Source organism: Magallana gigas, chromosome 5 (genome assembly GCF_963853765.1).
Source record: "Magallana gigas chromosome 5, xbMagGiga1.1, whole genome shotgun sequence".
NCBI classification, from domain to species: Eukaryota; Metazoa; Mollusca; class Bivalvia; order Ostreida; family Ostreidae; genus Magallana; species Magallana gigas.
This window is the reverse complement of record NC_088857.1, coordinates 7,714,183-7,731,711: the sequence shown is the minus strand read 5'-3', so window position 1 is coordinate 7,731,711 and position 17,529 is coordinate 7,714,183. Positions and strand designations below refer to the sequence as shown.

The 17,529-nt window shown below is 33.4% G+C and overlaps 1 protein-coding gene across 3 annotated transcripts in view; it reads left to right on the top strand.

Moving 5' to 3' along the window:
- The window catches only part of LOC105328178 (hemicentin-1), a 52,909-nt gene that overhangs the window by 27,677 nt on the left and 7,703 nt on the right, over positions 1-17,529 (top strand). For all 3 annotated transcript variants that reach the window (XM_066084757.1, XM_066084756.1, XM_066084755.1), the window contains 9 exons: positions 7,277-7,579; positions 11,510-11,800; positions 12,046-12,339; positions 12,448-12,798; positions 15,086-15,394; positions 15,534-15,845; positions 16,048-16,359; positions 16,601-16,912; positions 17,155-17,460. In XM_066084757.1, the coding sequence (XP_065940829.1) occupies positions 7,277-7,579; positions 11,510-11,800; positions 12,046-12,339; positions 12,448-12,798; positions 15,086-15,394; positions 15,534-15,845; positions 16,048-16,359; positions 16,601-16,912; positions 17,155-17,460 (2,790 nt within the window). The remainder of the gene's footprint in view (positions 1-7,276; positions 7,580-11,509; positions 11,801-12,045; positions 12,340-12,447; positions 12,799-15,085; positions 15,395-15,533; positions 15,846-16,047; positions 16,360-16,600; positions 16,913-17,154; positions 17,461-17,529) is intronic.

Here is a 17,529-nt window from a genome sequence, read left to right as displayed (position 1 = left end):
AAGGAATTTTGTACAAAGAAAATAAAAACAAGTCTGAATTTGCCTTCTCGTTCGTTGGCTCTTCAGTGGATTAAACTGAATTTAGATTTTAAACAATGCATTGTAAGCAAAATCTATAATAGATTATACATTTTGGAAGACGTATACATCATATAATATATACAATCTTATCGATTGAAAAACCAAGTTAAATGTTAATGTTCATGTTTATGTCAGACTGGGGGGGGGGGGGGGAATTACATTGTAAAATAATGCATTACATTACCATTACTTCATGAATTAGGACATTAAATTACCATTACCATTACTTAATTTTCTTGAAGTAATGCATTACATTACCATTTCATGACTAAAGTAATGCATTACCATTACTTTGTGAAAAGTCAATAAGTTTTAAAAACGTAATTTAAAAACTAAATAAAGAGTTTTTGTAAATATTTCATAAATAAAACATGCTTAAAATAGTTACAGGTTCATGTTCATGTTTACTATCAGGTTCAAATTAAATGACTTATACAATATTGCTGTTGCACTTGTAGTTCTCAAAGTAAGGTTGATCCCGTAACATTTACACGCTAATGGCGGAGTTGACAATCTCTGTTATTTGTGTCTCTGATTTTCGGAGTATGATTTTTAATGAAAGGAACGGTTGTATCGTAATTCGTGTAAGTGATGCACGAGTTTACACAAAAAAGTAGCAAGTGGCGAACGAATTTATTTTTACCTATTAATTTTGCACGAATCGCAACTGAAGAAAATCGTGTCAGATAAGTCGGTCTTAAAAATCAAAATGGCGACCGTGACAAATCTTTTTATTGTCAAAGTTCTTAAAATCTTATTGTAAAAAAATATTTCTAACGTCAGGTGCATGTGTTTGTTATCAGTAAACAAATGTTTACTTTGTTTGTTAATTCAACAGTTTTAGACTTTTTCGGGGTTTTCATAAAAATTTTATTATAGAAACCGTCCGACTTGTGGATTTTCCCTTCGATCACAATATTTAATAAATCTAATGATTAAAATTTTGTACTTTGATATAGTTGTTTGATTTTCCCGGTTAGTAGTAATTTTTAAAAAATTTCCTTGGTTTCTTATTTTACATAATATACCGTTGTATCAATTTTCTACAATTATGAAGACCGGGATAGGGTAAAACTTAGATAAAGTATCAGACAATTGCAAAAAAGCCGAATTAACATAGATTGTAACAAATAATTCAAACTCATAAATGTTGGAAGCATATTCGAGGAAATCCAGGACAATTACAAATTCAAACTTTTAAGACCCCGTCTTTCAGTAATCTCAGTACTTTGATTTGTTTTTATGTTTTTGTTTACATTTTAAATGCTGAATAGGAAATACCAAATTAAAAATCTTAAGCTTAATGTTATAAACTCATATGAACAAATTGAATTGAAATTGAATAGCGCGCGTTACCGCGTTATGATAATTTGTCTACTCACCTGACGGCAGTTATTGAAACGACGACGTAAAAAATAAATCATTTAATGCTTATATTTACATTCCCTTACTGAAGAAATCAATTGTTTACGATATAAAGTGCAGATCACGGAGGGAGTGAATACGTAACAGCAAGAACGGCTGTTTTGTAAAACCGGTTTTCACATAGACAGTTGAGATGAGATCGACGAGCATGAAAATATAATCCATGATAAATAACTCTTGAAATGTTGCTTTTAACAATAACGTCAAATTTTTTGTTGAATAATTATAAAACATGGTGTTTTGACAACATTCATGAAATGCATTTTTTAACCGATAACATAGTAATCACTGTTTGAGAACTACTTGAGAACTACTTATGTAAATTACCCGTAAATTCATACGCAGTGAATAAGTGTTGCATTCAGAGGCATTTAAACATTACTGAATTTAATGGAAAAACACAGTAGAATGTAAATATAGTAGTTTATAAAGGGGAAAACCGATTAAATTTTTGAATGCTTTTAATTTTAGGAATTGAGCCATTAAGGTACTATTTTATTCTATCTATCGGAATTTTTTTTAAATAAAATACAATAACTATTATAACGAATTTTTTGAAAACACAATAACGAGGAAGTAGTTGAAGAAAATGTACCTATATGCTCTCAAATGTTTTGACCGTTTTATAAAGTGGGGGGAGGGGGATGAAAATATAGGGAATTAAAAGTTTACAGTGTACTCCTACTAAATGTTTAGTTTTATATCTTGCGAAGGATTTTTTGTATTTTATGTAAAAACTGTATTCCATGTGAAAGATTAAGTGTATGCAAACATAATTGTAAAATTCAATACTTTACAATTTTTTTTTTAATTTTTCCGAGGCGCCATATGACACAATATCTTTTGAACGCCCATATAAAGTCATTGTGGCTCATGTGAGCAATGTGGTCTCATGGGCCTCTTGTTTCTTAATGCGTTTGAGGAATAATATGAAACTTGAACAGCTTCAAAATGTCAAACTTTAGATCAAGTTTACACTTTTGTAGCGTTTGGTTGACATGTTTTCGAGAAAATTAAGTTTTTATATTACAATTTTTTAATGTTTGGGTTCGTTATCGGGTTCGGTGTGTATTCAGTAAACGAGGTCAGTACATGTATGTAGTCAGTAGTAATACAGTGCGTTTCTTGTACCATTCCTTTTATCATTTGTATTTCGTTTTATGGATTTTTGAGATGATTGACAGTTTGTTATGTCATTTTTCATTCTAACAAACAAATAACTTCTTTAGATTAGTGTCAAGCATTGTGTTGTTAATTTAGTTGGTAGGTTTTTTGTATTAAAACAATGGGGCTCTTTATCAGGTTGGGCTGTTTAACTGTTTGTTTGATTCGGGGTACAGGAGATGGTAAGAAATGATATTGTCCATAACAGTGCATTGTTTTCACTAATTTCCACCAGCGATTACTGAATGGACTTTGCGAAATTACAGAAGATAAAATAAAGTGTATTATTTTACCCACCTTGTATTGAATTTCTATATCAACTATATAGTTTGAATTTCCTCTGTTCTTTTATCTCTGATTCAAGCATAACATCTCAGTTATAATAGTTTTGAAATAGCTGTGTGCTTCGAAGCTTTCATGGAATAATACAAACCGGTAGGGGACATGTATTGCTTATGCAGTACTCTAAGAATGCTTGCTTGATGTGATCTTTTGATACTCATAATAATAACCTTTATATGTAAAACAGAAAAAAAACCTTAGGGCAGAAGTTTATAGAAAAGAAAAAAAAATTATAAAAAAAAAGAAAAAAAAGAGAGATACATTTCAGGCCAAATCATATAATCATGTTCAAATTGACAATCTTTGAGATGACATCCTTAAAAACGATGTGGTTAATGTCTGATTTGTTTGTTTTAGAATAAGAATTATATCAGTAGAAATTCTTGTAAAAAATTATTCAAAAATCTAGAGCAGAACAAATTAGACACGGCCTCGTTAGGATTTACATAGAACTTTTAAAAATCTTTCTTTTAACAAAACAATTAAGAAACTTGATGTTTATATGTTAATATGTTTACTTGATTTCATGTTTTTGAATGTCTTTCAAAGGGCCTCTACTTCAGAAGGGATTATCTAACTTTATATCGGCAATTGCTGTTCAAAAACGTAAAAAAAAACTCATTTAAACACTTGAAAATCAATTATTATTTTATTAACAAATCTAGTAGAACATTTGTCTGTATCGCTATATTTTCCGTCTGAATGTCAGTGTACCAATCATATTAAATTGTAATTTCATAACTCTAAGTTTAGTCAGCCCGACTGATATCATAATATGGTAGTATCAGCACACCATACAATAGCACAGAGTATATTTAAACAATTAAATGCTTTCTTCGTTGATTCCTGCGGGATTTGCAGGTGGTGACATTGCAGAAAAAACACAAACCGCTTTATATTTGCATCTTTCTTTTAACTTACTTATAAATTGATTGTAAAAAGAAAGTAAAATTAACTAAATAGCTGTTAATGGACATCAGTACGTTAGTTAAAAAAATCAGCCGAATCGTCTCCTTTGTGAATATGAGTCTGAATCATCGTGATCATTTCGTGGAGTCCGTGATTTTTCTTAGGTCGCTGATGTTTTCGACCAATTGATAAACGGGGCGTGTGGATTTCAGTCTGGCTGTTTTTACAAAGCTATGAATTAACACCTTTTCGTAAGAAATAGACGGAATCATACACGCTAAATGTAAATTTATTAACATTAAATGCTTAACGTTTAAAGTATCACACTACTTAACATTATAAACCTTAAGCTTTAATGATAGACCAACACCGCAATACTATACGACAGACTACATGAAAAATCGCGTTTTTATATCCCTATATAAAGCACAGCGGCCAAGCCCGTTTTAACATTAATTTCAATGTAACCATAAATAAAGAAAGGGGTCGAACTCTGACCCAAATAAAAATCTACCAGCTCGCTTCAAAAGCCTAATAAATCAATTAATTTTTAAAACACTCGCAAGGCATGATAACCTCGATACCGATTGATCTGAATGTCGACAATTGTAAATATAAATTTAAGTTGTTTTGAGCTTTATTGAGCTTAAAAATTAAGTTAACTTAGTTTATTTTTCTTCGTATTATGTGTTGTTTGCATGTCGAGCTATCAATTTTCCTTTTTTCGACTTCTAAAGCATTTTTGATATACTAAATAACACAAGCAATTGAGGGTTAATGTCTCACAGTTTGATGTAAGTTTTGTAAAAACGAGTGAAAGGCACCCTTCAACAGGGAAATAATTAGGGAAAATTATGTTTGGTGAAAAACGTTTAAAAATGTATTTCACAATAACCAACAAGCTAATGATATTAGATATATATTTCTTCAAGTTAATAATATTAGATATATACTTCCTGAGAACAAGGGTGGCTAAAATTTGTGAAAAAGTACAGTAGCAAAATGATGCTTAAATGTGTTTTATCCTAAATAAAACTATAAGTTGACAATGATGCAAGGTACAGTATGTGTAATTCTTGCTGCGCTCGCCAGAACGGTAGCACCGTAAAACATATTAATGTATACGACACTCTCAATAAAAAACAATCGAGTGACGTCACAAAGGTTTACACATTGATCCGATAGATTTTTTCGAAATTCGATTTTTTCGGCGTCAGTAAATTTTGACCCACAATTCATAGTACCAATGGTTTCCAACCTCACGTTCTCACGAGAATCACAGTAATTAAAACTATAAAGAAGCATATAAAATGTGTAATTTTAAGAACATTATGATTTTTATGTAAATAAAGACAGTATAATACTTCGCGTACTTTTATTTCTTAGGGGAGTTTTGAAGAGTCAGGTGACACTTAACCAACGTCAGCTTTGACGTCACAATAAGCACTGATAAGGGGAAATTACTCTAATTGAAGTTATTGTAAATCTGCTGAAATGACCAAAATACTCTCAAAATCTTGGGCTAAAGAACAGCTGAAGAATAAGGAGATTTCTTCAAATACAGGAAACAGTTGTAAATTGCAATCATTTGGATGAATGCTAACATTTATTTTATTCACTATAATTACGGTAAATTCCTGGAACATACACGTAGCATTGCCTTTTTTTAAAAGGGAGAGGGTGGGTGGTTGGTTGGATGGGTGGATGGCAGCCTCATCCAAAAAATCTTTGCAAGAAAAAAAAAAATCATTGAAAATTCTAATCCTTCGGCTCTTTAGCAGTTCAATGGTTTCCTTATTTTCACTTCCATTTATTACCTGCGGGGGGGGGGGGGTGTTTTTTTTAATATGATAAGCAAATATTTTTAAGCGTAATTTTTTTTTTAAAAGTGGAGGGGGCAAATCCATGATAAGTCGATTTTCTATGTGTAAATAGAAAAAAAATGAAATATTTTTTTCTAACATGGGGGAGGGGGGGGGGGGGGGGGCGGGGGCTCTATGATGAGTCAAGTTTTATATGTAGGTTTAAGAAAAAATGTCTACTGCAAAAAAAGGGGGATGAACTGATGTTACAATCACTTTAAAAGAGGAGATACAGTGCAATGAATATTTATATATTAAAATCTTAATTATTCCACAACATTGTATCTGAGATTAAACTACCGTTCTACTTATAAATAAATAAATTATAACAATTCTTATAAACTATGAATAATGAAAATTTACTGAAAAGTAGGTATGTCTATTTTTTTGCATTCAAATTTTACGTTGTTAATTTTATTTTCATTGATTTATTATAATTCATTCTTTGATCACATGCTGTGCTCCCCCCAACGGTCTCACCGTAAAACATATTAATATTAAAAATAACCTTGCATTTTAAGACTTAAGCTACTGTTACTTTTTGACATTTACAATCAGACACAAAACTTCATGTGAAGATGATAAAACGAAATTCAAATGGTACAGTTTATCTTAGTAGTACGAAATTCCCAGAATCCCCTTCTATGGAGTCGAGCATGCGTATTCCAGTGAAAAAGACTAACGTAGTTGCTAGCGCTCGAGAGCGCTAGCAATAATAAGTGTGTAGTTCTATCATTTAGAAGTCCACGCAACCTGAATGCATAGCTCGGAAAGCAACCGACCGCAAATTTCTTGACCGGTATATATACCCCTGTTGCAGCTGTGAAACGATCGAAACTATATGGCGACCAAGTGTTTTTCCGAATTCATGTCTGCTTTAAATCACCAAACTGATGTTTAATTTTGACCTTGTAAAACAAGTATATGAACATGTAACAGAAAATAACTTTTGTAATATGAACTTAGCAAATGAATCTCAACTATATACTTATTTCACAAAAATACAAAATAGTTTTTACTTACGCGTTGTAGGAGAAAAGGTTAGCTACATGTCATTTAAAAAATATCGTAGTCGTTATCTGCCAGCTCAGCAACAGGGCAGTTTAAATATTGTATAACAACAATTGACAACAGAAATGACCTATACCCAAAATACTATTCAGAGAGCTTTAATACAGTAGGAAGATTACAAAACGGTGGCTTAACATATATTTAGAGGCTCCCAATAGGAAATATTAACCTATTGATAATTAATCATTAAATATAATAATTTATTATATAACCACAAAAAAGTGACAAAATCCATGGACAAAGTTTGTAATGAATTATGAACATATCATAAATAAATCAATTTTAATAATTTTAATTTTAGCGCGGGATGCTAGTTTTAATGAAAATAGTATCAATGAAAATTCAATATGTCTCTCCATGAAGGAACGGTATAAACTTGTTTATATTTGTAGTTACTAACTCGTATTCTTTTGTATCTACAGGTTTGCCCAATGTAACAATAGGATCTAGTGTTTTGGTATCATTAGGGTCAAGAACAACACTCTTTTGTTACGTCACAAGTACAACACCGGTCTCCTCCATCACGTGGTTATACCAGAAAAATGGGGTCACTTCAGTAGTAAACACTGTGGATACCTTAAAATATACCGGTGGAACTGTTGGAACACCCTCTCTGTCCATAATTAACGTTCAGTTAACGGATGTAGGAAACTACAGATGCCAGGCTCAAAATACGGCAGGAATTGGCCATAGTGAATCAATGATAAGTTTGGAGCTGAACCAAGGTTTCAATCTTTGAGTTTTAGCTCATTTGAGCTGAAAGCTCGAGTGAGCTATTCCGATCACATTTTGTCTGTCGTCCGTCTGTCTGTCCGTCTGTAGACTTTTCACAAATTTCAACATCTTCTCAAGAACTACTGGGCCAATTTCAACCAAGCTTGTCAAAAAGCATATCCTTAGGCTAAGGAAATTCGTAAAAAGTTGTAAAAATTAAGGATCATGCTCTTTAACAAGGGGAGATAATTAGGAATTATTAAAAATGTTCAAGAATTTTTCAATAATCTTTTTCTCAACAACCATAAGACAATGAAAAATTAAACTTGTGTAGGAGTATTCTCAGGTATTGAAAATTTATAGCTGTGGAAACCATGATCCCCGGGGGTAAGGTGGGGCCACAATGAGGGGTGGGATCGAATTTTAACATAGGAATATTTAGAGTTAATCTTAAATCATTTTCTTAAGCTTTTCAGACACCATTAGGCCAGGGAAGCTGAAAATTATGTGGAGGCATCCTTATGTTGTGTAGATTATAAGTTGTGAACATCATGACCTTCGGGGGTAGCGTGTGGCCACAATGAGGGATCGAATTTTAACATAGAAATATATTGAGTAAATCTTTAAAATTCTTCTTCTCAAGAACCATTTGGCCAGGAAAGCCGAAACTTGTGTGGTATCACCTCATGTAGTGTAGATTCAAAGTTGTAAAATTATGACCCTTGGGGGTTGGGTGGGGCCACAATATTGGGGTCGAATTTTTACATAGGAATATATTGAGTAAATCTTAAAAAATGATGATCCCCGAGGGTATGATGGGGTCACAACGGGGGGAGGGGTGTCACATTTTTTCATAGGAATATATAAATATCTTTAAATGTTTTTATAAAAAACATTTGCCTAGAAAAGCTGTTACTTTAGTGAAAGCAACTTAAGATAATGTAGATTCAAAATTGTTCAATAAAATCTTTAGGATAGGGTTGGGCCACATTGGGATATCCAGATGTACAAAGGAAATCATTTTAATTATTCATAAAAACTGATTTTTTTATATACCCCTTTTCTTATATGCATACATTTTTACATATTGCCGATTCTTTAAAATTGTTTAAACTTTGGCCCCTGGACGATTATTGGGCCTCACAAGGTGCTCGGAGTTTGATGCAGGTTTATATCCTGTATATAAACAATTGTTTAGGGTCTTTTTGAGAACTGCAATGCTCAATGTGATATGACTACAAAAGCATCCTGTTAGAAAAAGGGACCTGATTATAAAGAACTATAATTGGTATGGTTTATTTTCCGCCCCCAATTTTAACCAATTTTTAGATAGTGTCATATAAAAATCAGATCTCCATAAATCAGCGTACAGAGGATGACTATCACTTTATCTTGATTTTAGTATTCATTACTCATTCGTTGTTTATCTATGACGTCACCTAAATGACCCAATTCCCGCAATTTTGCAAAAACATGAAAATATTGTAATTTTTTCTATATATTTTGCATGCGGAAGTAGAGAGCGCAGGTCTGCACAAATACGATTTTCACGTATGTTTTTCTTCCTGTAAATATACACTTCATACTAAAAAATGGTACTTGAGCAAGCCTGCGCTCGATGTTTCCCTTTCGAAAAACAATCGGAAAACACCCATATTTTGCTACAACATCTGATTTTATCAAAATAATACAATTATCCTGACGTCATTTCTACATTATGACGTCACTGTGATGATAACTTTTTACCCACTTTTTTTCAATATGATTTCAAGTATCTGCCACCTTTTTTTAAGCTCTTCAATAAAAAGTATATTTGGGAGGCAAAAATGCATATTACCGCACATAGTCTTTTAAGAATATCCAGGGGGAAACGGATTTTTTACATACAGGACCTACATGTATTTTATCCACATTGTCCAGGTATTTTGTATTATGACTTCAAGTGGCTGATTTTATCATGCATATTGTTACTCAGGTGAGCGAATTGGCCCATGAGGCTCTTATTTATGAAATGCTTTTATATAGAGTAACAGAATAATATCGCCCAAATTTATAAATTTTTTCAATTTGACATTTATAACATTTTTTGTGACGTCACCGTCTGTTAAACTTAGTCCACAAAATCTCTTTTTGCCCTGCACCCTTCCAATAAGTTACTTTTAACTGTCCAATACGTTTTTACTCATTTTACGGCTACTGGGCTGCCGCAGATAATTTTGATAAACACAAACTCACAGAAACACAATACAAGAAAATCACAACTACTTGATTCTCCATGTTAATGGGAGTTAAACAGCATTCAAGAGAAAACTGAGTTAAATATCCATGATAATGACTAATGTGCGGAGGGTTCAAACTATGCTCACCTTTGCGCCTGTGTTTTTTTCATGATGCAATGTAGACTAATATGGCCAGGTCAAAAACTGTTTATAAAGCAATTTACATCGTCTTCACAAGTGTTCTTTTATTGAATATTTAGTTTATTCACATACTCAAACGAAAAAAAATCTATATGGCCTTAATCAAATTGTTTGCTAATTGGATAGTGCCAGATAAATGAAGTGAAGCGAAACCATCGTAAAAACTGTTCATAATCAATGAAAAGACATAATGTTGAAAAAAAAGTTAAAAGCCTTAAACTGTCCATTCTGTCAAATATTTTACTTTTCTCGGTGCTAAAGTGCCTCGCACTGTTCATATCATGCAGAATGGTCAGTTTTTGTCTAATTACTATTACTGATTAGGATTTTTTGGCAAGATGTTCGAATATGAATACCGCATCACCTTATTGGCAGGTTAACTTCAGTTTTTAGCTCACCTGAGCTGAAAGCTTAAGTGAGCTTTTCTGATCACATTTTGTTTGTCGTCCGTCTGTCCGTCAACTTTTCACATTTTCAACATCTTCTCAAGAACTACTTGGCCAATTACAACCAAACTTTTTACAAATCATCCTTAGGCAAAGAGTATTCAAAAATGTGAAAAATAAAGGTCACACCCTTTTTCAAGGAGAGATATTAAAAATTTAAGGAAAGTGTTGAGATATTTTCAAAAATCTTCTCAAGAATCTTTAAGCCAGGAAAGCTGACACTTGTATGGAAGTATCCTCAGGTAGTGTAGATTCAAAGTTGTGAAAATAATGACAACCCTGGAGTAGGGTTGGGCCAAAATAGAGTAGGGGATGTCAAGTTTTACATAGGAATATGTACAGTAAATCTTTAAAAATCCTCTTCTCAGAAACTAATCAGCCAGGAAAGCTGAAACTTGAGTGGAAGCATCATCAGGTAATGTGGATTCAAAGTTTTGAAAATTATGATCCCTGGGGGTAGGGTGGGGCCGCATTGAGGGTTGTTAAAATTTTACATAGAATATATAGAGTAATTACTTTAAAATCTTTTTCTCAAAAACTAATCAGCCAGGAAATCTGAAACTTGTTTTTGGAAGCATCCTCAGATAGTGTAGATTCAAAGTTGTGAAAATCATGACCCCGGGGGTAGGGTGGAGTCACATTGAGGGGGGTTGTTTCACATAGGAATATGTTAAATTAATCTTCAGAAATCTTCTTAGACACTAATCAGCCCGTTGATTCTTTATAATTGTTAAGACTTTGGCCCCAGGACAATTCTTCGGCCTCACAAGAAAGTTCAGAGTTTGATGTAGGTTTATTCCCATATATTAACAATTGTTAAGGATACTTTTGATAACTGCAATAGTCAACATGTGATATGACTTTAAAATAAACTTGTTAGAAAAGGGACTAATGATTATAAACATAAGAATATCGTAGGGGGGAAATGGAATTTATTTATACAGGATCTACATGTATTTTTGTACATTGACCAGATAGTTTGTATTATGACTCCATTAAGCTGATTTAATCATACCTATTGTTCCTCAGGTGAGCGATGTGGCCCATGGGCCTCTTGTCTAATCTTGTTGGCTAGAACTTCCATATGTGGTAACCGGCGGATCCTATTTTGTAAATGCAAGCAGCAACGTGACATTGACGTGCAATTTTACATCATCATACCCACCAGTGCAGATGATTCAATGGTATAAATATGACAGCGCTATAACAACTGGTCTGACGGGGAAATATATAGGGGGAACTCTACAGAACCCCTCCCTAACCATCACAGACTTCCAGCTTGACGATCAAGGAGTTTACAATTGCTTAGCATTCAATTCATACGGGAAAAACAGCAGTTTTGATTTTGTAGCATATCTTGATGGAGGTAATGGTGTTTTCAAATATATTAAAAGCATATTTGCTTTGAAACACAAGTCAAGTAAAATGTATAACAAATTAACTTAACAAACATACTATCAAATTGTGAAATGTTTTTTATTCAATTGTTTTTTTCTTTCTTCAAAATTCAGTTAAGCTTGCTGAAATAGCTTAATGCAATATAGTTATGAATGAAGTTATTTAAATTTACTTAGATTATAGAGGATATGCAACAATGTTTGCTTGTTTCAGATGCTCCAGTTGCCTTCACAGGACCAAATATGACTGGCATGCCGGGTGAAACATTGATAATTCCCTGTTCCGTTGGCGGGTCAATAAGTAGAGTTTTCTGGACATTTCAGTCCATTGACCTAGACCTAAACGAAGCGGAAGTAATAAACACTTCTTCAAAATTTTATTGGTCTTCCTATTCACCCTCTTTACGAATTTATAGTTTGAGCAGTTCTGATTTAGGATTCTACAGATGTTGTGCTAACAGTTCAAGTGGCCTTGGACGTAGTACACCTGTATATGTTACTTTCAGAGGTGAGATATCTAAGGCTCCATTTATGAGTTTTATATAATTGTTCTTGTTAATATGAAATTCATATCAAAATTAATTTTACTAATTATTTTAATTGTTTACTTTTAAAGGAATGCGAATTAATGTGGATAGGACTACATACTCAGTAAACACCGGTGATGACGTCACGCTCTCTGTGTCTATATCCTCCGAACCAAAAGCATACTGGATCAACTGGATATATAGCAAAACATTAATCCATTCATATTATTACCACTATACCATGCTGTCGATGTCAGTCACTCCATTCTCCGTTAATAACACGGTTTATTCAGACGTTAGATACGACGGTGGGACCGACTTGTCACCTTCTCTGGACATACGTAACGTCACAGTTTCGGATGCTGGACGTTATCACCTAGCACTGACCAACGTCGACGGCATGATAACCTCGATACCGATTGATCTGAATGTCGACAATTGTAAATATAAATTTAAGTTGTTTTGAGCTTTATTGAGCTTAAAAATTAAGTTAACTTAGTTTATTTTTCTTCGTATTATGTGTTGTTTGCATGTCGAGCTATCAATTTTCCTTTTTTCGACTTCTAAAGCATTTTTGATATACTAAATAACACAAGCAATTGAGGGTTAATGTCTCACAGTTTGATGTAAGTTTTGTAAAAACGAGTGAAAGGCACCCTTCAACAGGGAAATAATTAGGGAAAATTATGTTTGGTGAAAAACGTTTAAAAATGTATTTCACAATAACCAACAAGCTAATAATATTAGATATATATTTCTTCAAGTTAATAATATTAGATATATACTTCCTGAGAACAAGGGTGGCTAAAATTTGTGAAAAAGTACAGTAGCAAAATGATGCTTAAATGTGTTTTATCTTGAACTTAGGAAGGTCAAAGAAGGTATTGAGGAAGAAAAGTGGTCCAATCTAAGAAAATGTACATACAGACAAAGGAGACTAGAACGTTTTTGATATGAAACAAATTTAGCTATCTTCAAGAAATATCAAGTTTTATGTACTTTAAATATTTAGGCGAAAAAGATAGGTCATACTTTCGGGGAAGGGAGGGAAAAATTTGACAAAACAAAATCAAATGAGCATGAATGCAATACAGTTTAAAATTAATATTGAAACAGATTAATATATATATATATATATATATATATATATATATATATATATATATATATATATATATATATATATATATATATATATATATATTCTTCAAACCATGATTTGCTTAGGAGTGGGCCACAACTAGGTTTCAACATTTACTGGATATTAGCAGTTTTTTTTAATTTGATGAATATGGAAAAAAGAGTGAAAATAAACAAACTTTTACATTGAGATGTATTGCAGTGATCGTTCCGACCGCCCGACCGTCCGTCCGTCCGTCCGTTCGATCGTTCGTTATCCCGTCCATCATAACTTGAAATATTTTCTCTTTTGTTTTAGCCTAAATTGGTTCATATACAACTTGTTGGTCAAGATTATAAAGTTACCGTAAACTAACTTTTGCGGTTTAAAGTTATGTTCAAAGCAGGCATGTGTTAAATCCTTCTCTTGACAAGATTTTCTCTCCTTTCGGCCGATTCTCTTCCATACGATACCTGAACAGAGCCTTTGGATAAAGGATATTCATTAACTTCAAACCATTTCAAATTGACATTGGTCACGTTTATATTTAAGAACTCTTTGGAAGATCCTTGTTAGGACCAAATCTTTTTTTCCGTTTATTCTGTTTGCCTTCATCGACATTTTACATAAATAGTGATTTTGGGTACAAGGTGTGCATGAAACAAATATTTTTTTAGGTCAATGGCTAAAGTCACACGATATATCTTCGAGATGTAGTTTCAGTCCTTTGACAAAATCTTGCTCAGACTTTCTAATAATTCTACCTGTGATTAATAAGTGTGGAGTGACTTTAAATCAAGTTTTAATGTGGAAAGTTCAAGGTCATAGCAAAGCCAAGGTCTTTGTTAAGTAAACTGTCTAGAACCTTAGTCTTAAACTGTAAACCTATTTGACGTGAACGAAATTGGTCGGAAAATAGTTTTTGAACAAGTTGGCGAGGATTTGAATTAGCTTATTCCTGAATGTGACTATTCTTGAAATATGCATTGCGTTTATAAATTAGCTATGTACTTGAGTTCCTGGAAGCTGCATTCTGCCAAAAACGCAAAATAGAATACACAGCCAAATGTAATACGTTTACTGTATTTTCTTTGTTTTATCCGCTCTACTGAGATTAGTAAAGAAGTACTCTAAACTCTTTTCATCTTCATGTCTTTTGATAATATCTTTGATATTATGTCTAGTTTGTTTGTAATACCTTATGATTTGATATCGTACCCCCAAATCCCTAACCCCTTCTCTGAGTAAAGATAAAGTGTTATAATTTTTCAGAAGAAAAATCTTTGGAAGAATGGCAATCAGTATGACAAATTTTTATCACAGTACTAGTATGTTGGGGTCAGAAAGCTGTGGGTTGATGTTGATAATCAAATTTTATTGAGATGCATAAATAAAGAACATAATTATCTTTAAAAAAAACAACTGCGCATAATTTATGAGAGTGAAATGAACAGATAATTTTCCGAGAAGCGAGTCAGTTTCTTTCGTCAGTAAAACATTATTGTTGATAAGCAATGTCGCCCACGGGACTCTTCCTTGGCTTTGAATGTAATAAGAATGTGCATATGATTGTAAAGAATTTGAGTATCTTTATTTATTTTATATAGATTTTCCAATTATCGCGGTTAAACAGCAAAACTTCAGTGACGTTTACACAGAAACAACCGTCCGTTTTGAATTAAATGTAACATCTCAAACACCCGTGCAATCAGTAAGATGGGAGAAAAGCAATACTTCAGATATCTTAACCCGAAGTACAGTTAACATTACTGACGACAGAATACTTGGAGGAACCATTGGCGACCCTTCTATAACCATTAGTAACGTATCCGTGGCCGACACCGGCTACTATCTCTTTACTGCCACCAATGTTTACGGGCCTAGCTACATGGGATTCTTATTAAATGTAACCCTTCGTAAGTGGATCGGTTTATTATTCTTTGAAGCAATTGTATCTATGCGATTTTTTTTCATTGATATATTACAGTTGTTAAAGAAAAAAACAAAATACCATATTTCCTTTCACTTGATTTATCTAAAATTGTTTTATTTTAGATCAACCAATCATTAATCTTCCGAAGACATCCTACACAGCATATTTAGGAAGTAGTGTGACCTTGGAAGTAAACATCACATTTGCGTCAAGTCTAACCGACCTTTTCTGGGAAAGAAGAAATGCATCGACATTATCTTATAGTCCTATTGCCATGTCCGATAACCGGTTCCAAGGCGGTAATGTTTCATTCCCATCACTGACCATCCTTGATGTAAATGTGAGTGATGAACAATATTATAGAATGCAGGCAACAAACCAGGATGGGACGATTGTCAGCTCATTAATATATTTGTCAGTAAACGTAACAACAAGTACGTATTGAAGAACGTTCGCTGAGAAAGGTCATTGATCGCAGTATTTCCCCATTCTTAAAACAAACATTAGGTGAACTTCATATGTTCGTAGACATAATTTATTTGCCTCTCGGTCCGTTCCAAGTTTGTGTTTGGCATTGAATTAGAATATATTAACATAACTATTTCACACACTTCTTCTCACATTCATTTCTTTTAGATTCACCCACCATTTATTTGCCGAAGACATACTACACAGCATATTTAGGAAGTAGTGTCACCTTGGAAGTAAACATCACATTTGCTTCAAGTCTAACCGACCTTTTCTGGGAAAGAAGAAATGCATCGACATTATCTTATAGTCCTATTGACATGTCAGATAACCGGTTCCAAGGCGGTAATGTTTCACTGCCATCACTGACCATCCTTGATGTAAATGTGACAGATGAACAATATTATAGAATGCAGGCAACAAACCAGGATGGGACGACTGTCAGTTCGTTAATATATTTGTCAGTAAACGTAACAACAAGTACGTATCGTAAGAACATTCACTGACAAAGGTCATTGATCGCAGCGTTTCCCCATTTTTTAAACAAACGTTAGGTGCACTTTAAGTTTATGTTTGAATGAGCTTGTCCGTTCGACCGTTCATATGTACGTAGACAAGATTTATTTGCCTCTCAGTCCGTTGCAAGTTTGTGTTTGTCATTGAATTAGAATATATTAACATACTTATTTCAAACACTTCTTCTCACATTCATTTCTTTTAGATACACCAATCATTTATCTGCCGAAGATATCCTACACAGCATATTTAGGAAGTAGTGTGACCTTGGAAGTAAACATCACATTTGCGTCAAGTCTAACCGACCTTTTCTGGGAAAGAAGAAATGCATCGACATTATCTTATAGTCCTATTGACATGTCAGATAACCGGTTCCAAGGCGGTAATGTTTCATTCCCATCACTGACCATCCTTGATGTAAATGTGAGTGATGAACAATATTATAGAATGCAGGCAACAAACCAGGATGGGACGACTGTCAGCTCATTAATATATTTGTCAGTAAACGTAACAACAAGTACGTATCGTAAGAACATTCGCTGACGAAGCTCATTTATCGCAGCGTTTCCCCATTTTTAAAACAAACATTAGGTGAACTTTAAGTTAATGTTTTGAATCAGCTTGTCCGTTCGACCGTTCATATGTTCGTAGACAAGATTTATTTGCCTCTCGGTCCGTTCCAAGTTTGTGTTTGTCATTGAATTAGAATATATTAACATAACTACTTCACACACTTCTTCTCACATTCATTTCTTTTAGATACACCAACCATTTATCTTCCGAAGACATCCTACACAGCATATTTAGGAAGTAGTGTGACCTTGGAAGTAAACATCACATTTGCGTCAAGTCTAACCGACCTTTTCTGGGAAAGAAGAAATGCATCGACATTATCTTATAGTCCTATTGACATGTCCGATAACCGGTTCCAAGGCGGTAATGTTTCATTCCCATCACTGACCATCCTTGATGTAAATATAAGTGATGAACAATATTATAGAATGCAGGCAACAAACCAGGATGGGACGACTGTCAGCTCGACAATATATGTAAATGTAACAACAAGTGCGTATAATAAGAACTCTCTCTGAAGACGCTCAATTTTTACAGCATTTCCCATTTTTTAAAAACAGA